This window comes from Vombatus ursinus, unplaced genomic scaffold (genome assembly GCF_900497805.2).
Source record: "Vombatus ursinus unplaced genomic scaffold, bare-nosed wombat genome assembly UNPS02014847.1, whole genome shotgun sequence".
In the NCBI taxonomy this organism is placed as follows: Eukaryota; Metazoa; Chordata; class Mammalia; order Diprotodontia; family Vombatidae; genus Vombatus; species Vombatus ursinus.
The window spans coordinates 4,163,893-4,189,062 of NW_020954625.1; the positions used below are offsets into that span (position 1 = coordinate 4,163,893).

The 25,170-nt window shown below is 48.5% G+C and overlaps 1 protein-coding gene across 1 annotated transcript in view; it reads right to left on the reverse strand.

Moving 5' to 3' along the window:
• PALD1 (phosphatase domain containing paladin 1) overlaps positions 1-25,170 on the reverse strand; it is a 103,896-nt gene that overhangs the window by 6,009 nt on the left and 72,717 nt on the right. The window contains exon 19 of the mRNA XM_027840647.1: positions 1,244-1,399. Within this exon, the coding sequence (XP_027696448.1) occupies positions 1,244-1,399 (156 nt within the window). The remainder of the gene's footprint in view (positions 1-1,243; positions 1,400-25,170) is intronic.

The window sequence follows — 25,170 nt, forward strand, 5'->3', positions numbered from 1 at the left end:
AGAGGGGAGCACCCGCGCCAGGAGAGGGGAGCACCCGGGCCAGGAGAAGGGAGCACCCGCGCCAGGAGGGCGTCGGCAGAGTCACAGACACCGGCACCTAGAGCAGAGAAGGCTCATCACGGGGACAGGGCGGCTGCCTTCTAGGACCCATCTGCAGGGCCGCCACGTGGGACAGATTTGTATTTGGATCCAGAAGGCAGAACCTGAAAGAGCTCCGGCCTTGGGATGCTGAAGTGGGGAGTCATGAGTCCCAACTCTGGCATTTTCTACCTGTGTGAACTGCGCCTCTGACACATCCTAGCCATGGGATTCTTGGGCAGTTCACCAGACTCATTTTCTTCATCTGTAAAATGGTAATAATAACACCTTCTACTCCCTACCTCTCGAGGATACTATGTGGAAAGTGGGTTAGAAATTTTGACGTGTTCCAGGTGGGACTGTGGGTAGTGATGGATTTGGGAGTCAAGAATCCCTGAGTTTGAATCCTACCTCCAGACACTTACAAGCTATGTGACCCTGGGCAAGTCACCGCTCTGTGCCTCAGCTTCTTCTCAGTAAACGAGATAATAAAAGCACCTACCTCCCAGGGTTGTCCTGAGGAATAAATGAGATAATAGGCAGCTAGGTGGCGCCATAGTGCCTAGAGCAATGGCCGTGGAGCCAGGAGGACCCGAGTTCAAATATGAACTCAGACACTGACTAGCTGTGTGACCCTGGGCAAGTCACTTAACCTTGTTTGCCTCAGTTTCTCCATCTGTAAAACTGAGCTTGAGAAGGAAATGGCAAATCACTCCAGTATTTCTGCCAAGAAAATCTCAAATGGGGTCACGAAGAATTGGGCATGACTGAAACAACTCAACAACAATAACAAACCTTAAAGTCTATATATATAATGTTAGCTATTATTATTCAATATCAAAGATGGGACTGAGTGGGTGGCTCTTCCTTAAGGAGCTACTATGGCATCTTAACAAGCAAATTCATATTCCCTCAACAAGAAGGGGAAAGGGGCAGCTAGGTGGCGCAGTGGATAGAGCACCGACCCTGAATTCAGGAGGACCTGAGTTCAAATCTGGCCTCAGACACATAACACTTACTAGCTGTGTGACCCTGGGCAAGTCACTTAACCCCATTGCCTAGCCAAAAAAAAATCTAGAAGGGGAAAGCGAGTGCCTATCTCCAACGAGGTGGGGGTCCTCAGGTTACCAAAGCTACGCTTACAATTTCCAAGTCAATAACTCACCTCCAGCATCCAGACACTAAAGGGCCGGTGCCAGGAATTTGTCTTCTCCAGGTGAAGGTAGGCATTGAAAAGGATCAGGAAGATGTATCGCTCCAGGTACTGCAGGCTTCTGAGATGCAATGTCCGGGTCTCCTGCTCTTCCTTCGCTGTCTTTCCCTGGAGAAAGAAAATGAGAGATTCTGGAGTGGAACTGAGGAGGGAGGGGGAGAGCGGGGGGAGGAAGTGGTCCACTAGGACCCTTTCTTGTTGTCATATGTTCCTCTATCTCCTGGAGGGCCAGGCAGACATCCTGGAATGATGGAAAGAGTCAGAGTTATTATTTCTAGAGACTCACAGTACAGAGAAATGAGCGCTGGGTTTAGAGTTAGAAGAGCCACACTCAGACCCCAGCTCTGACACGTCCCAGAGGATCCCTGCCCACCTAAATCACCATGCTATAGTAGCAAGCTAGACTTAAGAGTCAGAGAAGGCCTGGGTTTAAGTCCCAGCTTTTACTGTTTACTAGCTGTGTGACCTTGGACAAGTCACCGCTCCAGTTTTCTCACCTGTAAAATAAAGGTATTTTTGTACAACCTACTTTGCAAGGCTGTTGTGAGCAAAATGTTTTTGCGTGCTTTAAAGCAAACAGAAATGGAAATGGATATTATTATCAAGACCTAAGCCAAATGGCAGAGAAAGCAGAGCATGGTGGAGAGAGAGCCATCCTTGGAACCAGAAAGACCCAGGTTTAAGCCTTTCCTCTTATAGATGCTGGTTGTGTGACACTAGGCAAGTCACTTAACTACTCAGCCCCCCAAGCAACTCTTTCCTGTCATTAACAGCAGAGCATGGGTGATCCGGCTGGCAAAGCAAAAGTCCTCCCTGGGAGCTCACTCTGCCAACCCAATCAGAGATCCCGTCTCCCTTCCTAAAACAAACAAGCCGGGGCAGCCAAGGCCATCCTGACCAGGACAAACAAACACAGACAGCTGTAGGCAGATGGAACAAATACTTCAGTTAGGGCGGGGAAAACTTCACGAGGTGATTGGTTAAAACAGAAACAATTTTTTTAAATTTTTTTTTTATGTTTTTAGGCAATTGGGGATAAGTGACTTGCCCAGGGTCACACAGCTAGTAAATATCAAGTGTTTGGTCTGAGGCCGGATTTGAACTCAGGTTCTCCTGACTTCAGGGCCGCTGTTCTATCTGTTGTGCCACCTAGCTACCCCCAACAGAAACAAATTTCCCTCCACCCCATGCCACCTCCACCCCCAAGTGTCCCCTTGTCCTTCAGGGCCCCGCCTAAGTGATCACCCACGTCCAGCCATTCTATCCTCAGGCACAAATCCTCCACTAGAAGAAAAGAGTGGGCATGACACAGGATCAAAGCCCTAGAGTTGGAAGGGGTCACTGAGGTCAACTAGTCCAATCCCCTTCATTTTATGGTTGAGACTTGCCCAAGGTCATACCAGTATTAAATGAGAGCACACTTACTCAAAATCTGGTCCTGTGACTCCAAGCTCAGACCTCTTCTTTCTTTCTTTTCTTTTCTTTTTTTTTTTTTTAGGCAATTGGGGTTAAGTGACTTGTCCAGAGTCACACATCTACTGTCTGAGGTCAAATTTGAACTCAGGTCCTCTTGACTCCAGGACTGGTGGTCTATCCACTGCAGCACCACCCGGCTGCCCCTCAGCCGTCTTTCTAATTGACCATCTAAGTGGCAGTCGGCCTCTCTAAGAGTGGCTCCCTGAGAGTAGGCTCTGGACAGGACCTAACCTCTACCCGTCAAGGTAACCACATGGGGCGGAGCGGGGATGCACCTCCTTCAACCTCTCCCAACCATGAAACACAAATGCATGCATGCAACAACACAAGAGCCACGTTCTTCAGAAACAGAGAGGCCTGGGCTCTATGTCTGGGTCTCCGGGCCCACTAAGGAACATCTACTAAGGAACAGCAAGCTTGCGTGGCTCTGAACGCAGGGAGGGTCGGTCTGCTCCACCAGCTGGGCTGCAGCTGGAGGCCTTTAACACGCAGCTTCGGCCCAGGACATCTGAGCTCATTCTGTTTCTCCCACTTGGTTTCTGCAAGAAGGTTTCTTGCTTAACACACCCCAACCCATCCCACCTCCCTCCTATCCCCAAATAGATAGAGCCGGAAAGAACCATCAACATTTCATTTTCCAGATGAAGAAACTGAGGCCTAAGGTCAGAAGGAACCCCGTCAAGGACACACAGCCAGTAAACAGCCGGGTCACTGCACAGCGCCCACAGTGGGTACTACGCCCCTCGGGCATCAGATGTGCCCTAGGATTAACCAATCGTGCACCCACCTCTCTCTCCAAACTCTCTCCAGCTGTTAACAAGGCAAAACGACAGACTGGTCCCTGCCCCAGGAGCAAGAGGGCAATGAAAGGCTAAGCTCTGCCCTCAACGGCTATAGAGACACTCTGGGAAAGGACAGAGCCTCCTGCCCCAGGGCGTGGAGGAATCAGGGCAAAAGACGGACAGTTCCCCACTCCCCAACAAACAAGGGAAGCCTGGATTTGGTTTGGTTTGATTTCCTCGAACAGGCGTCTGGGTTTAAATAAATACAAGGGAAGTTAAGTATAAATTGAGCTGGGCGGGGAGGGGAAGCATTTTGGCAAAAACTGAACCTCTCCCTGACCCTTCACCTCCACTCTCTGTCTTGGTACCTTCTTCCCCAGGCCCTGAAGCTCACAGTTCTATCATCCTGGACCTTACTCCTGTGCCCTAGCCTTCCTCACTATTCCCTCCTCACAAACCTGGTCGCAGGGCCTGGAGGTTTTGAAAACCCCTGTTCATTGTACAGCCCAGAAGAAGTTCCTATCTAGATCTGGAAGGGATATGTATTTTTTTTGTTTTTTTTTAAATCTAAGCAATAAATTGTTTTATTAGTTTTTTTAATTAATTTATTTTGAATTATCAACAATCACTTCCATAAGCTTTTGAGTTTTAAAGTTTTCTCCTCCTCCCTCCCCAAGACAGCGCACAATCTGATACAGGCTATACATATACATTCCTACTAAACATATTTTCACATTAGTCATGTTGTAAGATTAGAACCAATAGGAGGAACCACCAGAACGAGGAAACAAAACACAACAGAAGGAAAAAAGAACAAATAGTATGCTTTGATCTGCCTCCAAACTCCATAGTTCTTTCTCTGGATGTGGATGACATTTTTCATCACGAGGCCTTTGGAGATGTCTTAGATCCTTGTATTGCTGGGAAGGGTTAAGTTTATCAATATTAGTCATCACACAACGTGGCTGTTACTGTGTACAACGTTCTCTTGGTTCTGCTCACTTCACTCAGCATCAGACCATACGAGTCTATCCAGGTTTTTCTGACATCTGCCTGCTCATCATTTCTTATAGCACAACAGTATAGAAGGGATATATATTAAGGATGATCTAATCCACTATGTTCTTTTTACTTAGAAGGAAACTGAGTCCCAAGAAGAAGTGATAGATTCCCATTCTATCCATCATCAATCATCCATTCAGCACCTACTAATAGAGCTACAAAGACAAAGAATGAAACAGCCCTTGCCCTCAAGAAGCTTATATTCTACCAGGGAGGACAACCTGCAGGAATTTTTCTGCCTACTCCTCAGAGACCAAGTTGGACGCCTCGCCCTTTCTGTGGCCTTCCTGGTTGTCTGCAAGGAAGAATGTCTAGACCCTCTTTTAACTTCTCTGAGCCCCTGGTCTGGGCCTCTTTCCTTTATCCCATCCTTCCTCATCATCATCATTATTTAGGAACTTGATTTCCTCTCCAGTAGATGGTAATCTCCTGGAAGGCAGGGTGAGGATGTATCAGGGTTCGCCATTTACTGCATCTGTTGAACTGAACTGACCTGCCCAATAGCCCACAGGCAGGATGGGGCAGAGATGGAACTTCAATCCAGACCCTCTCTGCTACACCACACCAGCCGTCAGAGAAGATGAGCTCACACCTCACCTCAGATACTTATTACCCAGGTAGCCCTAAGAAAGTCATTTAAACTCCCAGGCCTCAGTTTCCTCCTCTGCAAAATGAAGGGTCAGGCCTAGATGCCCCTAAAATCCACGCCTGCATTTTCAAAGCTCTTGGGCTCAGGATTATCCTCTCTGCCCCCGCCACATTCCCACAACACACACACGCCAAACCCGTGACCACACATGCCAGCCTTTACCCTCTGGATGGCCCCACTCCCTGCCATCACATTCCTTATCCCTCTGACACAGAAAGGAGGAAAAGGCCTGGGCAACATCTGGATTGCTTTGACCCGGTCAGCAAGGCTGCAATTCACTTCTAAATTCAGGATATGGTTTAAAGCGGCTGACTTCATTTTTATCTCTTTTTTTTTAGCTTAGTTGAGATGACTGGGCACACACATCCTCTCATTGGAGGTAAGAGAAAATGACCTCTTCTTCCTAAAGGTGGTCTTTGATTTCTTAAACTTCACCCACGCTGGCCCAGCTCAGAAAGCTGGGGGACAAGGCCTGGCCCTCTGTCGCTGATAAAAATAACCCGGCTGGTTTTAATCGGCTGTCCTGGCACTGACTTGGCCAGGCGGTCACTCAGTAACTGAGGCTGGGACGTGGGAATGTTTAGAACCTTAGGGATCCTCAGTCCAACCTTGTTATTTTGCAGAGGGAGAACGGAAGCCCACAGTGGTTAAGTGACTTGCCAGAGGTGATGTGGTGAAAGGTAGAAGCAAACCAGGACTAAGGTAGCCAGCCTGACATGGGGGAAGAAGCCTGGGGCTCTAGAGTCAGAGGAGGCCCAGGCAAATCCCACTTGGAGACCCCCACATTTATGCTAATTAATCCCACTGTAGCAAGCCAGTTTTTCCACGTCTCCCTAACTAGCCCACTCTTCTTTTCCAAACCCCTCCTCTCCTAAAGCCTACCACGGCCCCGGCTCCCCCGACCCTCTCAGCCAAGGCCAGGCCTCATACTTCACCAAAGACATGAACATATTTGCCTGACCTCCCGAACCTCCCACCTTCCTCGTCTCAGGCCACTCAGACATCCTGCCCCGTTATTGCCCACATTTCTGTCACTCACAAGGAGACGGTGTTTGCCAACGGAGACGCCTCTCCAGGCACCCGCGATCCTCTCCCTCCTGCCCTCTCCACCCAGCATCCCTCTCCCTTCGATCTTCACTCTCTCACTATCTCCTGGCTCCTTTACCAATGTCTACAAGCACCGTCACGTCTCCCTCACCCTTGCACAGACCACCCCCATTACCCATGGTCCTGTGTCTTTTCCCCCCAAGTCCTCCAGAGAGACACGTCTACAATCACTTTCTTTCCTTTGACTTTCTTCCAAGCCCCTTGTAATTGGGCTTCAGTCCTCATCATTCCACTGGAACCGCTCTCTTCCAAGCTAACAAGGAGTCCTTCACTCCCAGAGCCGAGTTACCCTTCCCGATGCCTACTCGGCAGCATCTGATACTGTGAGTCACCCGTCCTACATACTCTCCTCTCCAGGCCTGTCAACAGTGAACAGAAGCTAGCCGGAATCAGAAGATCACATCCCCAAGAGTAACACTGATATGCAAGGGAGCAGATCAGTATCATTTGAAGCTAGCACCCTCTCTCCAAGGAGAGCAGTGACAGCCTCCGGCCCCACCCCCACACGACTTAAAGTCTCCTTTGGAGAGGGGCGGGGGAGAAGAGGTTAGAGGTGCCACACTCCCAGGCCCTACGTAGGGGATAGCCCTTGTAATGTTAATAATAACAATAATTATTATCATTATATTCATACATCACTTTAAGGCTTGCAAAGCATTTTATAAATATTTTCTCATTTTATCGTGACAACAACCCTAGAGGGCAGATGCTATTACTATCCCCACTTAACAGATGAGACAGTCAAACGTTAGATGACTTGCCCAGGGTTACACACCTAGTAAGTGTGTAAGGCTGGATTGGAACTCAGGTCTTCCTGACTCCAGGTCTAGTTCACTACCCGCTGTACCACCTACCTGCATTCCTGTATAGAATGAGATTTGGAGTCAGAGGTCCTGGGTTCAAATCTGTCTCAGCCACTCACTTAAGTGACCTTGAAGAAATCATTTAACCTCTCCTGGCCTCGGTTTCCTCACAGGTAAAAAGAGAGGGCTGGACTAGATGACCTCTAAGCTCCCTTCAAGCTCTAAATGGGCGATCCTGTGTCTCTAAGGCGCTGCCACCATCCAACGTACCCACTGGCCCTGAAGACTAGGTTTACCAGCGCCACCACCCAGGAACACAACGGGGAAGTCTGTAAAGCACTTCGTAAATGGTCGTGTGCTATATAAATGCTATCATCATCATTTATTATTATTAATACAAGGTATTAGAACCTTGGGGGAGGGGGGCCAGGAGACCTGACAATAGGGACTCCCCTCCCCCCGTGAACGCCATCCCAGCACGTCACTGGAGCCCCCTCCCCCCAGCAGCAGCAGCCGCTGCAGACGAGCCAGCAGGACAGCCCACTGGATCTATCTGGGGCTGAGTGTTAAATGGTTTTGGAGAACGCTACTTCCCCTCCATCATTTTTTATATGACAGCTCACGGCATTCCAGTGCTACTGTAATTACGTGGGGCACCTTCAAGACACATTACCTGTTGGAATGAGGCCTAGGGGGAGGAGGAGGTGGAGGAAGAGGCTGGCCGGGGCTGAGGCCGAGCTCATCTTTAATTGTCATCTTTTTACAGAAGTATCCTTAGCTAACACCCTCTTTTGATGCCTCCTGAGGACACGGAGGGGAGGCTGGGTCACAGATTTAGAGCCGGACTCGCGCTTAGAGGCTTTCGAGGCCAAAACCTTCATTTTAGGGATGAAGAAATGGAGGCCCAGGGAGGCTCAAGTGAACTGTCCCGAGTCACATAGCTAATAAGTATCTGAGGCAGGATCTGAACCCAATACCCTGTCTACTGCACCACAGACACACACACACAAGCACCAGCAGTTCTAATTTGGCCGGGCTTGGATAAAGGCTGGGGGACAGAGCAATGGTACCATCCGAGGCCCAACCCAGCTTACTATGGATGGGCTCATCCTCAGAACTGGCCAGGAAGTCATGGATTTTCTTGGCCAAACAACTCATAAAGACTACTTGCTAAAGTAAGGAGGGGTCACAATCTGCCTGCCTCATTGGGGTGATGACCCACGAAGAAGCAGGCATGGATCCCTGGAGCACAGATCTCATGAGTCCTTGGGGAGCTGCCCCATGAGCCTTCAGGCTGGCATAATAATCAAGCAATAAGCACTTATTAAGCACTTTCTGTATGCCAATACTGTTCGAGGCACTGCTGATAACAAATACAAAAGTGGGCCATTCCCTGGCCTTATGGAGCTTACATTCCGACCAGATAACAACAGCAGCTGACACTTTATATGAGGCACTTCACAGACATTTTCTCATTTGATCCTGTACCCACCCTGGGAGGCAGCTGCTATGATTTATCCTCATTTTACAGCTGAGGACATTAAGGCTAGAGACTTGTCCAGGGTCACACAGCTAGAAAGTGTATGATGGAGGATTAGAATCCAGGTCTTTCCCGTCAATAACACTGATTAAGCACTCATTCTAGGCCAAGTGCTATTCTGTGTGTACCAGTCAGGAGTCAGGAGACTGTGAGTGAGGAAAACACAGGTTTTTAGCCTCTATTCCCTTTCCTCTTTCTTTCTTAATTAACTCTCTTCAATCTGGCTTCCTGCTTCATCATTCAACTGAAACGGCTTCCTCCAATTTTACCAATGATAGCCAAACATGATGGTCTTTTCATGGCCCTTATCCTTGACCTCTCTGACCTCTGACACTGCCCGGCACCATCTCCTCCAGCACACTCTCTTCTCTCTCGGTTTTCGGAACATCAGCATCTCCTGGTTCTCCTCCTACCTGTCCCGCTGCTCCTTCTCAGTCTCCTTTGCTCAACCTTCACCAGGTCATGCCCTTTAACATTGGGCCAATGACCCAGCGTCCTGAGGCTCTGTCCTGAGTCCTCTACTCCTCTCCCTCTATACTTTTCTGCTTGGGGATCTCATCGGGTCCCATGGATCCAATGACCATCTCTTGGTTGATGATTATCAGATCTAATTATTCAGCCCTAATCTCTTCTCATCTCCAGCTGCTGTTGGACATCAAAGCTCTTCTTAACTTCCCGGTCTTCTTACACCTTCCTTCCCTCCACCCACTCTGAAATCCAGAGAAGATGCCCTCCCCAACGATCCTGGCACAAAATCCTCACCTTCCAACCCCTGCATTTTCACCTCAGCAGTCCTCGCTCCTTGATGTCTCTCTCTTCTCACCTCTGTCTCCTGGCTTCTTCCCTCCAGATCCAGCTAAAATCCACCTTTTCTGATCCCTTTTAATGCTAGTGCCTTATTTTGCTGATTATCTCCAATCTATGCTCTATGTAGCTTATTTGTACATAATTGTTGGCAGATTCTCTCTCCCCTTACACTGTTAGCTCCTTGAGGGCAGGGTCTGCTTTTTGCCTTTCATTCTTACCTCCAGGGCTTAACACAATACCTAAAATACAACAGATGTTTAATAAATGTTGACTGTTGACTGACTGACCCTGGGCAAGTCACTCCATTTTTCTTGGTCTCAGTTTCCTCATCCGTAAAATGAGGATGATAATAACAGCACCTGCTTTGAAAGGTGGGCAGCTGGGTAGCACAACAGATGGAGCACTGGACCTAGAGTCAGCAGGACCTGAGTTCAAATCTAGTCTCAGATACTTACTATCTGAGTGATTCTGGCCAAGTCACTTCACCCTGGTTGCCTCAGTTTCCTCAACCAGAAAATGAGCTGGAGAAGGAAATGGCAAACCACTTGAGGATCTTTGCCAAGAAAACCCCAAATACGGTCAAACAACAGAAACGACTCAAATCGAGGTAGAAAGGCTCAAATGAGATCATGTATTTCATTGGCAAAGGGAACTCCCAGGTGAGTACAAATTCCTAACAATACAGGTCAGCACATTTTCTGAAACTTAAGAGTCTTAAACAGCTTCCCAGAGCGCTAGGAGATGAAGCAGCTCACTCAGGATCCCACAGGCAGCGTGTGTCATAGGCAGAACTCGAACCCAGGTCTTTCTAGCTGCAAGACCAAGTCTCTGTGCACTAAGTCATGCTGTCTCTCAATATATGCAGAGTGCTTTGCAAACATTATTATTAATAATATCAACTACGGCTGGGGCTCCACAGATGACCCAGTGCACAGAAGCTCTATGCCCTCGGGGGCAGGGTCCGCCATCAGCAGCTTGACCCAAAAGGAGAACCGGCAGTTTTGATTGCAAGCTCGGCCGAGGATTTGTTCTCTTAGGACGGGCAAGGAATGATGTCACAGCTGGACAAACCAGAAAGGCCACGACTTATCAGTGCATTCTGGGACGAGGACAGGAGACAGCACGTTTAACTCACAGAAGAACCCTAGGCTGAAGGGAAGGCGTGTCACGAGGAGGGCTGGCTCAGCTGCGTTCCAGATCCCACCAATGAGGCGACCCCCTTTGACGCTATGTGACTCCTACAGAGTCTGTAGGCCTGATTGGCAGCTGGCAAAAAGGGAAGGGAGGAGAAATCTCATCACCTGTTTTCCCCTGCCCAAGTTCTAGCCTGGTGTGGTACAAAGTATAGGGCAGCTAGGTGGCACAGTTGATAGAGTGCCATCTTCCGGAGTTCAAGCATGGCCCCAGACACTTCTTAGCTGTGTGACGCTAGGCAAGTCACTTCACGCTGGTTGCCTCAGTTTCCTCCTCTGTAAAATGAGCTGGAGAAGGAAATGGAAAACCACTCCAGTATCTCTGCCAAAAAAAAACCCAAAATGGGGTCACAAAGAGTCAGATGAAACCAAAAAAAAACTGAACAACAAACAAAGTAGCTGAAAGGGCCTTAATGTAAAAATAAAAAAGACCTAGGTTTGAACCCAAGGCTTCCTTCTACCCGACGGGCCTTGGGCCCTGTTTTGTCTCCTTTAGAAACAGTCATTTGTCTGCTTTTAAGGTTTTTCCATAAAAAAGTATAACTTTGCTAAACTGTATTTGTTTGCAAAAGAAGTTTTATTTATTTTTAAAGCCTTAACTATGCACATGATCATCTTGAAAGTATTTCTCTGAGGAAAAACTCTTTGTTTTGTTCTTAACTCTTGGTATCCTCAGAATTTAATTTTTCTACAATGACTCAGAATTTCTTTTGAGTTCTTGCAGCCATTACGGCTTTTCTGAGTGAAGTTTATGGTACCATCCTGTCCAAAGGGCCATTGTGATCGCTAGAAGGAAAGGCTACTGGAGAGGTCGGCACCCAGGATGAGAGCCCACCCCTGGTGGGTGCCATGAGCGGGGTGGCCTCACTCATCTCTGAATGAATGTTAGTTCTAGATCCTAAGAGTCACAGACAGTGAGTTGTTACAATCAAGAGACAAAAGAGTCACGGCTTGGGCAGTTACAGGACAAAATCAACTACCTGTAAATAGGATCAATTAAAAAAGAATTAATCTGATTATTTCAGAGGCAGCGTGGCAGAGCACAAGGATGACTGGGGTCAGGAGAGGGCTGGATTCGAATCCTGGTTCTGCCACTTACTAGCTATGTGACATCACTCCCTCTCTCAGTAAGTTTCAGTTGCTGTAAGTCAGCAAGTCAATAAGCATTTATGAAGCACCTACTATGGGTCAAGCACTGTGCTAAGTGATAGGGATTCAAAGAAAGGCAAAAACATGGTTCCTGCCCTCAAAGAACTCACAGTGTAATGGAGGAGAAAACATGACAACAACTATTAGAAACAAGATATAGATGAGATAAATTAGAGATGGGGGAGAGGGGAAGAGAGGGCAGAATGTAATAACATTAAAAAGGATCAGGACAGGCTTGCTACAGAGGGTGGGATTTTAGGTGAGACCCAAAGGAAGCCAGGGAAGCCAAGAGAGATGAGAGAAGAGATTCCATCCATGGGGAACAGCCAGAGAAAATGCCGGCTTGTCTCACGTAGGCGAGATTCTGCCCTTATCTCTATGGCAGGAGTTCCCAACCTGGAGTCCATGGAACCCCATGGGGATCTATAAACTAAAAAAAAACAAAACATTCTGATAACTGGATTTCAAGAGAATTGGTTTTCTTTGAAATCCTAAGTACTTCATTTTATGCATGTACAAAAAGTGTTCTTGAGAAGCACCATAGTGCATAGAGTGCCCGCTCTGGCCCATCTTCCTGAGTTCAAATCTCGCCTCAGACACTTACTAGCTCTGTGACCCTGGGCAAGACCCCAACAAGGATTTTAACTCGAGTCCTCAAATTTCAGATCCAGGCCCCTTTCCACAGTCTCATGCTGCTGGCCTTGCCCTGGGTTACACAGCTGGTGTCTTAGGTGGAAACGCCAGGTTTTCCTGATCGCCAAGTTCAGCACTCAGTAGGTATAATCACTAACTGGAGAGGTCATTTCCAGTTTTTGACACTCTCATTTTTCATGACTTCTGCAATATGTCATCTCCCTGGTGTGGGTACTCCCTCCCCACTGCAGATCTCAATCCCTCTATGCCTTAACTGATGGCCTCTGACAGAAGTTAGCCCTCCCCCCAACCCCAACCCCATTCACTCCCATGAGGTGAGCCTCTTCAGACTTACTAGGAAGCTGGCCCTCTCCTCAAAACCTTTCCAACCTGGTAGACCCTAACACATCTTTCAAGGACTTTTGAAAATCCCCAGTGACAGGCATACCACAATGAGGTATCAGAAGGTGTCAGTGGGCCTTTGAAGCCTCTTTAGCTGTGTTTTTTGGTTTTTTTTTTTTGTTAGGCAATTGAAGTTAAGTGACCTGCCCAGGGTCACACAGCTAGTAAGTGTCAAGTGTTTTGGTCTGAGGCTGGATTTGAACTCAGGTCCTCCTGACTTCAGGGCTGGTGCTCTATCCACTGTGCCACCTAGCTGCCCCCTTTAACTGTATTTTTAAAGTGTTTTCTGGAGAAAACAAAACAAGGACTAGAAGTGAGATAATTTGATTTTCATTCATTCATTCATTCATTCATTCATTCATTCATTCACTGGCTAGGCCCATGATTTCTTTTGTGTGGGGAACTCCTTGTCTAGAAACACCCTCCCTTGATGTGCATTCACAGCTCGATTATAATTCAGTCTCAGAAGTTAAGTGACTTGCTCAGGGTCATTTAGTTTGTATATGGAAGAGGCAGAATTTGAATGCAAGTCTTCTGACTCCAAGGCTGACCCCCCCATCCACCTGGCCTAAAGGAGTGCTGGATTTGGAGTCAGGAAGACCCAAGTTCGAATCCTGCCTCAGTCACTTACTAGTGTTAGGTGACCCTGTGCACGATCACTCAGCCTGGGTCAACCTCAGTTTCCCCATTTGTAAAATGAGGACAATAACCTACCTCCCAGTGTTGTCATGAGGTTAAAACAAGATAATATTTATAAAGTCCTTTGCAAACTGTAAAGTACTAATAAAATGCTAGCTATCAGTATTACAGTTGTTATTAACATATGCTTTCAAGCCTTGGTTTGGTTTTGTTTCTTTTCTTTTTTTTTTTTTTTAGGCAGTTGGAGTTAAATGACTTGCCCAGGGTCACACAGCTAGTGTCAAGAGTTTGGAGGCCGGATTTGAACACAGGTCCTCCTGACTTCAGGGCCAGTGCTTTATCCACTGCGTCACCTACCTGCCCCAGTTTTGTTTCTTTTAATGTGCTTTCACTGAGTTGCTATGGGAAAATCAAGCCTTCCAACACTGTCCCAGTTGATACATGTTTTGGTGGGCCTTGTCAGTCACTCTCGTCCTGCAGCTAGTGAGCTCAAGGGATTCACTGGGTGTTGGAGGGAGGGCATCCCCAGTGAGGGGAGCCGAGTGAGCAAATGCGTGGAAGTGTTAACTTCCTCAAAACATGTCCAAAGAGCAGAGTTTCTTAAGCCTTTTTTTTTGTAGCGTGCTCCTCTTTGGCAGTCTGGTGAAACCTAATGTTCTCTTCTCAAGAATTTTGTTGTTGGCTCAGTTGTTTCAGTCCTGTCTGATGCTTTGTGACCCCATTTGGAATTTTCTGGGCAAAGGTGCTAGAGTAGTTTGCCATTTCCTTCTCCAGCTCACTTTACAGATGAGGAAACTGAGGCAAACAAGAGGGGTCACACAGTTAATAAGTGTCTGAGACTGGATCTGAACTCAGGTCTTTCTGATTCCAGGCACAGCCCTCTATCCATTGCACCACCTTACTATGCTATATAAATGTCATTATCATTATTAAAATTACTCAGTACTTGTGCAGTCTTGAGCAAGTGACTTTCTCTTTCTGGGTCGGTTTTCTTCTCCGTAAAATGAGGTTAGATTAGATTGGGGTTTCTTCCTCTTTTTGTATCAAGGGCCCCTGAGGCAGTTTGGTGAAGCCTATGGATCCCTACTCAGAATAAGATTTTTAAATGCATGAGATAAAATGTGTAAGACTCCAAAGGAAACCAATTCTCTTAAAACATTAAAAATGATTTTAAAAATCAAATTTACAGATTCCACGTTAGGAACTCCCAGACTATCTGGTCCTTAAAGTCACTTATCTCACAATTGCCTGTCTGCCCTGAACCGCCCCGAAGCCCTGAACCTAGCCAACAGCAGGAAGAGGTTTTTCTCTTGCCTAACCGCACTACGTAGTATGACAGCTCCAGAAATTAGCCAGCCCCATCCCATCTCCCTGGATGAAGCAGAATTTCCTGAAGAATTCCAGAGGCTCTTTCCTGATTTATGGTAGAGGAGAGACCTCCAGAAAGCCCCGGCACTTTCTTACGGACAGCCTCAGAACAGTCTTGAAGCTGGAGGAAGGAAAAACTCTGAATCCCAGGGAGTACTTTTCCCTAATTGCTTATTATTAAAGCATGATTTGACTGCCAGTTGTGGAGAGGGGCCAAGCACAATGGAATTAAGCACCGTGTGGCAGGGGGGGAAGAGGGGAAGAGGCTGGTGGGGAGCCAGCCCAGGGAGAATGTTGTTATCGTTAACTGCACCTGCCAAGAAATTAACAAGCGCTGGTCCCTTTCAAAATCCAGGACTCATGGAAGCCTGGAAGGAAACTTTCAGACAAGCGGAATGTGGAGCTCAGCTCAGGACATTCCTGGCAAGACGGGGATGATGGGAGCTGCAGGAGAAGGTGTCTGCAGATCCCAGACCGAGGCGGCCGCCACAGCTGGACTGGACTCTCCCTTCCCCTTCCCAGCACCTCCCCAGGAGTCCCAGGAGCTCCGGTCCAATCACCTGCTGCCGTCTGTCTGGGCAAACAACCTGATTGGCCTCGGTGGCACGTTACGACCCCCACCAAAAAGAACAACAAAGCACAATAATAACACTAGCTCTGATAGCGCCTTCAAGTTTGCATACTCTCTCCTGACAACCTTGCAAGTGCCCCTCCCCATACACACAAAATCACCTTGTATCTATTTTCTCTGTGTGTGTATGTGTGTATATATATGTATGTATCTATCTATCTGTCTAGATATGTATCTATATATGTGTGTACATGTTTTGAGTTTGTGTTTCGTGTATGTTTTGTGTACATGTTTTGTGTGTATATATGTATGTGTATCTATACACACACAAAATTACCTTATGTTTTTTGTGTGTGTGTATATGTACACACCATATACAATCACCTCATTTATTTTTCCTGTATATATACACACAATCACCTTGTATCTATTTCGTATATATATATATATTTTTACATACATACATATGTATATATTATATATATATATATACACACACACACACAGGATATATATACACACACACACACATACAAACACGTTGCAAACCGTAAAGCACTATGAAAATGCTAGCTATCAGGATTACTGTTGTTAACATATGCTTTCAAGCCTTGGTTTGGTTTGGTTTGTTTCTTTTAATGTGCTTTCACTGAATCGCTATGGGAAAATCAGGCCTTCAGACCCTGTTCCAGTTGATATATGTTCTGGTGGGACTTGTCAGATACTCTTGTCCCACAGCTAGTGAGCTCAAGGGATTCACTGGGTGAATATCTAAGTAAATCACACACAAAATCACTTTGCATCTATTTTGTACACACACACACACACACACACACACACACACACACATATACTACAGCTCCTTAAGCATAGGGACCACATCACTTTCGTCTTTGCACCTTAGGGCACAATGCCTAGCACGTAGTAGGCACTTCATGAATAAATGCCTGCCGATTGATTGATACAAAGATAGACGTGAACATGCTGTCATCATTCCAGACAGAATGTAATCTCCTTGAAGGCAGGAATTGTTTCGTACCCCTAACCTGGCACGTAGTACACACTTGAAAAATGCTTATTGAGTGACTGTGTCAGTCAATAAGTATTTATTGAGCACCTACTGCATGCCAGGCACTGTATTAAGTGCTGGGGACACAAAGAAAGGCAAAATATGGCCACACTCTAATGGGGAGGGAAGAGAACACCAGGCAGCAGACAGCAGAAATAATAACTATCTCCATTTTTCAGAGGAGAATATTAAGGCTCAGAGGGGGAAACAAGCCGTCCAGGGTCCCCCAGCCAGTAGGTGTGTCTGAGCTGGGCTCAGGATATCAATAATCATGGATAGGATGGGGACAGGGACTGACCTGTGATTTCACTGACATCGGCCTGCCTCTATGCATACAGACTGCCGCCTCATCTGCAACCCCTAGTCTTAGAACGTTGCCCAGAACGCTGAGAAGGAGAGGACGTGCCTTGGGTCACACAGCCAGGATACGGGCAGCCGGGTGGCATAGTGGATAGAGCGCCAGCCCTGAAGTCAAGAAGACCTGAGGCTCCAATTCAGCCTTAGATACTTACTAGGTTTGTGACCTTGGGCAAGTTACTTAACCTCTGCTTGCCTCAGTTTACTCAATTGTAAATAAGCACAGCGGAGCAGCTACCTGTCAGGGCTGCTGTGAGGATCAAATGAGACAGTCTTTGTAAAGCCCTTAGCAAAGTGCCTGGCACACAGTAAGCATTATTATTACATGCCAAAGGCGGGACGTGCACCACGTCTTAGAGCTGGCTTCGAGGCCATCGTTATTCACAACTCCTCTCAACAATCATAATCATAACCCAAAAAACCTTCCCATTCCTACAGAGTTTGAGAGTTTACATTCTGCTTTCCTCATCACTGTCCTATGAAGAAAAAAAATCTAACTATAGGTATTGTTTTCCCCATTTTACAGATGAAGAAACTGAGGCTCGGTACCCTTCCCTAAAGTCCTACCACTAAGCGTCAAAGTGGGGAGTTGAGCCAAGGCCTCCACCGCCTCCCTCGACCAGACTCCCCTGCCTCTGGGTCCGCATTCTTTCCACTACGCAGAGCGGGTCAAAGCTGTCCGGTTTGCACAGCCCAGAAACCAGCGGTGGGAGGGCAAGGATTTAAGTGAGCATCCACACACGGCAGGCGAGGAAGTTCCACTGAGTCCCAGGGGAGTCAACTAGGGAAACAAATGGAGGCGGTCCGTAGCAAACCGTGCCATTCCCAGGACTGGCGCCCTCACAGAGGCCACCCTCCAGCACTCGGAATCCCTTGAGACTGACACTAAATTGAACTCAACAGCCATTATTAGGCCCCTGCTGTGGGCCAGACATCGCGCCACAGGCTGGAGACAGAGACCAACCGTGATCCGAGGTCACCCCATTTACGGACGCAGAACTCTCAACCTCCCCCCATCAACAGGCAGACTTGTCGCAGGAGCCCCTCCCCTCGTCACCCAGCAAGGGTAGGCTGGGGTGGGGAGGAAGAAAGGTGCTGACAGACCTGGAGTCAGGAGAGGCGAGTTCAAGTTCTGAATCCACGGGCAAGAGCGCAGGGCGACTGCGGAGTCTGCCTTCACGTCCCATGTGAGCCCTCTCCTGGCTCCGTCGATGGAAGGCCCTGGACCAGGCAGCCTGGAGAGTCGCCTAAAACTGACCTTCAGCGACCCCGAGACCAAAACCCACGTCACGCTGTCTCCCAAGTGCACTTCCATTCCACACCCCAGAGTTTCACCATCGGCAGAGAGGACTGCGGACTATCCAAGCTGGAAGGGCCTTCTGGCCTCAGTTTCCTTATCCGTAAAATGAGGGGGCTGGACTAGGTGGTCTCTCAGGTCCCTTCAAGCTCCAGACCTAGGACCCTATGAATGAAATACGCAGGATGTCAGAGGTGAGAGAACCTAAGAACATGGAACATGGAACGTCAGAACTGGAAAGCACCTTAGAACACTGAACCTAGAATGTCAGAGTTGGAAGGGATCTTGGACCACTGAACATAAAATTCAGAACTGGAAGAGACCTTAGAACCTAAACGCTAAAATGTTGGGACTATAAGGGATCTTGGAACACAGAATCTCGAAACTGAAAGGGACCTTGGAACCTAGAACCTAGAATGCTGGAACTAGAAGACAGCTTGGAACCAAGAATGCCAGAACTAGAAGGGACTTTGGAACACGTAACACAGAACTTCAAAACTGGAAGGGACCTTAGAACCTAGAATGTCAGAACCGGAATGAATCCTGGAACACAGAACACAACATTTCAGAACTTGAAGGGACTTTAGAACCCAGAATGTCAGAACTAGAAGGAAAGGTGGAACATTTTGAGAACACAGAACTTGAAAACTGGAATGGGCCTTAGAACCTGGAATCTAGAATGTCAGAAATAGAAGGGAACTTGGAACATAGAATTTCAAAACTTGAAGGGACCTTATAACCTAGAATGTCAGATCTAAACGGGACCTTGGAACGCAGAATTTCAGAACTAGAAGAGACCTTTGAACCTAGAACCTAGAATGTCAGAACTAGAAGAGCCCCTGGAACATGGAACATAGAATTTCAAGCCTGGAAGGGCCCAGCCAAGGTCACCTAGCACGTTAGCAGTAAAGCTGGGAGTAGGGCCCTTGTGTCCCAGCTCCTCTTTACCACACCATGACCTGAACAATCTGTTTTTAAAAAGCACAACTAAAGCACAACGGTTTTCATTGGCTTGAAAAGTGCCGTGACATGGACTCTGTTCTTCTTTCCTGGAGGTGTCTGGATTGTGTATGGAGATGATGGGCCTCCGTAGGCCTGTGAGTACCAAGTACAGAGGCCTGGGCCGCTCTCCACCCCCCACCGAAGTCCCTCCCTCCCTTTGGTGTCCCCAGCCAAGGGCCCTCTGGGCACAGACGGCTGGGGAGCCCAAATTGCACAGTGGGTTTGTCAAGCAGATAATAACACCCCAGCGCCCAGGCCAGCGCTGCCCAGGGCACCTCCTCCCGAGCTCGAAATGGATTTAAACACAGGGGCCCGAGGACCAGCATGAGCGGGGCTGTACTTTCCGGGGGCCCCACCCATGCTTCCCACACAGACCTGCCAAGTGGGACGCCCAAGTTGGCTGCAGCCCAGGCAGTTACTTGGGTCTCAGAATCTCAGACTGTCAGAGCTGGAAGAGAGCTGGGGGTGCATCTAAGACCAAGCCTTTGAGGAAACCGAGGCCCAGAGAGCCCAGATGACTTGGTGGTAAGGGTCAGAGCCAGGGGTCTGGATGGAGCTCCCCAAAAACAAATCCGGGGCTCTTTACACTGGGCCTTCTTAACTCTCTATCCATCCCTCTGGAGCACAGAGTTAGAGTTCAGAGGACCCTTGGAAGCCATCTAGTCTAACCCCCTCAAGTGAAAGAAGAGGAAATGGAGATGATGAGGCAAGTGACTTGCCCAAGGTCACACAGCTAGTCGGTAGCATGGATGGGATTTGAACGCGGGTCTCGAACTCTAGAGTTGGCACGGTCCCAATACTGTCCTTCCGTGAGACAGCTCTGTGACCCAGAGTGCGAGCTGGAAAGACCAAAGTTCAAATCTTGCCTCAGACACTTAATAATAATCACTAACATTCACACAGCACCTTCAGGTTTACAAAGGACTGTGTATATCTTACCTCACGAGATCCTCACAAAACCCTGAGAGGGAGGTGCTATTATTAATCCCATTTTACAGACAGAGAAACCGAGGCAGGCAGAAATGAAGTGACTCACCCGGGGTCACACAGCTAAGCAAGTGGCTCAGAGAAGACTTGAACTCAGGTCTGACAAGCTGTGTAGCACCGGACAAGTCACTTAACCTTTCTGCGTCTCAGTTTCCTTATCTGTAAAAGGGTGATTAGTAACAACGGAGTTGCTGTGGGAATCAAAATGTGACGGTATGTATACAGTGCTGTGCAAAACTTACACGTGATAAAAATGCGAGCTATTATTATTACTGATGAATCCATTAAACTTCATTTAAGTGGCCCTCCCAGCTCTACCATTTTATCCATCTATATGCAGAGGCATCAAGGCGGATACTTCCATGGCGAGAAGCTTTGGAATGGAAGAGAAGGAAGAAGACGCTCTAGTCTTCCTGCTCCTTGCCCCTCAAAGGGAGAAAGAAGGGCAAAGGAAGAACTGAGGAGTCACCAGCCAGAATCCTGACAAGAGGCAGAGCCAGCAGGCCTTACCTTTGCCCTCCCACCACAACCTGAAGCCCAATGGGCCTTCCCATCCAGCCCTATGGCTTCCAGAGTCCAGATACTGTCATAAGACTTGCTGATCCTAAGCATTTAGTGGGCCTTTCTTACTACCTGCCCTGACACTATACCGTAAGGACCACTCACTGGACTTTTCCATCTGCCCTCAGTTGAACCCTAAAGACCCCTGCCCCTTGATATCTCCCCTCCTGCTGAATGCTCGGGCCCACTGGGCCTTCGCATCCATCTTGCAGCCAAACCCTCAAATCCATCTTGTCTCCCCTAATGAAAATGTAAGCCCCTGAGAGTGGGCACTATAGCTCACTTTTCATTTGCATACACAGTTCTGGACACATATTAAATGTTCCATAAATGCTTTGTCATTCATCCTATTACTGAGCAGGGCTTGGGGACAGCCTCAGGGCTCAGTTCTCCAGTAAGCTTCACCAGCAGCTGTAATCTGCCTCCCCTTTCTCCCCATCCCCCAGCTCACTCCTTCTCCAACCCTTGGGGATCCAGACATTGCCCTCACTCCAAATCCAAGGTCAGACTAAGGCTCAGAGTCATTTCAGGGCCAGCCTTCCATGAAACAGAAGTACGTCACACAGTCTAAGAAACTGGTTCAAAGAGTCTAGGATATTTGCTCAAACTGGGGGTGACAAATTAAAGGCCCCAGAAGCCGTCCCAAGGAAAGGGGATGTGATTTGTCCTGCTTGGCCCCAGAGGGCAGAAGCAGCCCCATGAGGGAAAGTTGCCAAGAGGCAGATTTAGACTCTACATAATAAGAAAAAATGTCCTAATAACTGAAGGGGAACCACAATGGGATTGTTGTTCGTCCTTCATTTTTGAAGAGGACCAATGACATCCCGGGGTGACGTCTCGACTCGAGGGTGAATTGAATTTAAATGAGGCAGAGTCATGAGACTCACTTTCTCTTCCAGAGTCATCGAAGTCCAGTGGCAGGACAAAAGTCAAGACTGGCCTGGGACACAGGGGATGACCTTGGCGTAGTCAATGTCTGACCAAGCTCTAAGCGCTCCACGGCGCCTGCTTCAGCTGCCTTCACGGCCTCTGGAACAAATTGTTCTCATCTGCCCATTCTGCTGGGGAAGTCTTCACATCTTGGGGCAGACATTCCCCAACTCAAAGCAACAGAACAGGGTGCCTGGGGAGGCAGCAGGGGCATCCATCATTAACCATCTTCCAGTGAAACCTGGATGACCACTTGGCAGCCCCCTGTCCAGAGGAATCTTATTTACCCAGAAAGGCCTCTGGGGCACTTCTAGCTCAGAAAGACCATGAGGATATTAATATGGCATTCATGGGGCTTACAGCCTCAGAGTGAGGGTACTCAACTGCCAAAAACTAAGCTCTCTGGCAAGAGACAAGGCCTAGAACTCAAGCTCAGCTGGAGCCGTGCCCCACCTCCACTGTCCCCCCAGCCAGGATCTCTGCTCCCATCCTTGCTGTGAATTAGCCATGTGACCTTGTTCAAGTCTCTCCCCCCTCTGGGACTTAGTTAACTCTGCTGACTAATGAGGATGCTGCGCTCTAAGAATCTGGGGGTGCTGTGAAACCCTGAGTCCTTTCCTCCTGACCTGACCCAAACTATGCCCCAGACTAAGCCACTTCTAGAGGTGCCCACATAAAACCCTGCTGGTCGCCAAGCTTCCTCCTCTCAGAATGGTCCCTCTGTCTCTAGATTTTTTTAGAGACACAGGGAACCCCAGGCCCTGTTAAAATCATTTTCTCCCCTTAAATTAAATATTTAGTGCCCTCTTAAAATGTGCTTTGTTTTTGCAAGTATAATAAACCCCAGGTGTTCTGTAGTTAAAACCTACTGGTGTAGACATCTCCTCTCCCTGGGGCCATGGCCTTGGTCCTGGACGTGGCCATGCCTGTGGGGGAGGGGGTGACGGCTGGGGCGACAGCCATGGGAAGGGGCAGGGGAGGATATCAGGAAGGGCTCAAGATGTAGCAGGTCACTCAGGAAAAGCAAGAAGTCACAGCCCACTACGGGGAACGTCAGGACCTTGGTATCCACCCAACCCTCCTCGCCCAAACCCACACATGCACATTTCACAGCTGATGAAGCTGGGGTGTGACTCATCCAAGATCACTAAGCCAATCGGTAGCACAGCTGGGGCTAAGCCCCCAGTGTCGTGACTCCCGGCCCATGGCTTGTCTCAATAATAAAAGCAAAAGCAGCTGGTACGGTCCAAAAAGTACTGCCTCCGGAGCCCAAGAACGTGGGATCAGACTCTAACTCTGGTGTTTACCAGTTGGGGGCCTCTGGCCAACCCCCATCATCCTCAGCCTTCATTTCCTCATCTGTAAAATGGGAAGCTCGAACTTGCTGGTCGATTATAGCTCTAAATTAATGGTTCTACGGCCTAGTTCTGTAGGGCTTTACAGCTTACAATGAGAATCTCCAGAAACAACCACGGGAATACATGCGTTTTCTCCATTATACAGATGGAGAAACTGAGGCTTGGAAGCATGAAGTCACACAGAGTAAGTGACAGATAGAGGACTGAACCCAGGTCTTCCATGTACAATGCTCTTTCCATTGCCCTTCTAAAAGTGCCAGATCTTCACACTGCCCTCAGGGCCGGGGCTGAGGATGGAAAGTTCCTGGGGGGTCAGGGAGGGGTATTCTGCCCTTCCCCCAACCCCTCTTGCTAAGGGGGCAGTTCAGGAAGCCTGGCCTGGGGCATCTCTGGTGAGTTAAGAGGCCCTGGTGGAGGGAGGCTGGCGTAGGATCCACCCAGAAGCAGGGGCATGTGTTATCAATTAGGGTAAAGAAGCAGAGGGTGGGGAGGGAGCAGAGGGGCCCAGCCCCAGAGCCTCTGGGAAGCACGCTCTGACTCCAGCTGCTTCCTCACAAAGCCTCTCAGGCACCGCCTGGCCTAGGCAGCCAGAGCCAACTGGCCAGCTGACTCCGAAGGACCCTCCTTGGGCATCTGCTCCAAGGCAGTCGTCACCGGGAGCAGAGTTTACTTAAGTCGGACACAAAACGTTCACCTCCTGCTTCCCTCCCAAGCAGGGTGAGGCCGATGCCGCCGCCACTGCTGCTGCAGCTTCTTGTGGGTCACAGGCCAGGGCAGAAGAGGACCTGGGGCCAGAGCACGGGGGCACAGGCCAGCTCTGCCACCTGAGAACTGGGGGACCCTGACTGAGTCACTTCCCTCTTTGGGCCTCCCGTCCCTCACTTCCCAAAATGAGGTTAGATTAGAGAGATGATCTCTAAGCCCCCTCCCAGCTGTGAAGTTCTGTGTGCTAAGCAAGACACTGTCAGTTCTATGTTCTAAGGTTCAAAATTCCAAGGCCTCTTACAGCTCTGACATTCTATGTTCTATGTTCCAACATTCTCTGTCCCAAGGCCCCAGCCAGCTCTGACTTTCTGCAGTACAAGACCCCTCCCTGACCTTCTAGAATCCAGAAGGTATAGTAGAAGGTTGGACACGGAGTCAGGAAGACCTAAGTTCAAATCCTCTGTGACCCTGTCACTTAAACTCCAAAGGACCTCGGTTTCTTCACCTATAAAATGGGGGGGGGCATGGACTCAATGATATTTAAAATCCCTTCCCGCTTTAAATCTATGGCCTTATAAGCCCATAAGCCTACAGGCTATGTTCGAAGGGCCCTCCAGCTCTGACATTCTGGATTCAGTGAATTCTGCTAGCCTGAGCACCTTAAGGCACAGGTGTGCGCACCAGACCACCCGGGGAGGGGGAGGTAAGTCCCAGTTTGTCCATTTCTGGCATCCCCCTTTTCTGCATCTCCACACCACCCTCCCACTAAGTATCTCCTAGAAAACAAGCACACACCGTATTACAAATTACCTAGACATGCAAGCCCGCCCCCTATACCTCAGTCATTCAGCAACGTCCCCTCCCTGCCCCTGGCTGAGCTCCAAAGAACCACCAAGCCCAGAGCATTCTTCAAAGGGGTGAGGATGGCAGCTACCAGCCCCCAAGGACCTGGCAGGCCACGAGTGGAGAGACCAAACACTTTCTGGCAAGGGAAGTAGGGAGAGGGCCTGCCCAGAGCAGTCCCCTTCCCTGAGATTGAGAAGTACAGCTCTGGTAAGAGGGCAGAGGTCCCTCTCAATCACTCAGCATTTATTAAGCATCTACTGTGCGCTGGGCACTATGCTAAGTGCTTTGCAAACAGTATTCAACCTGGGGCAGCTAGGTGGTGCAGTGGATAGAGCACTGGCCCTGAAGTCAGGAGGATCTGAGTTCAAATCTGGACTTAGACCAAACACTTGACACTTACTAGCTGTGGGACCCTGGGCAAGTCACTTAACCCCAGTTGCCTAAAAAAAATCACATTCAACCCTCACAACAACCCTGGGAGGTAGGTTTATTATCCCCACTTTATAGTTAAGGAAACCAAAGCAGACAGAGGTTAAGTGACTTGGCCAGGGTCACACAGTTAGTAAATGTCTGAGGCTGGATTTAA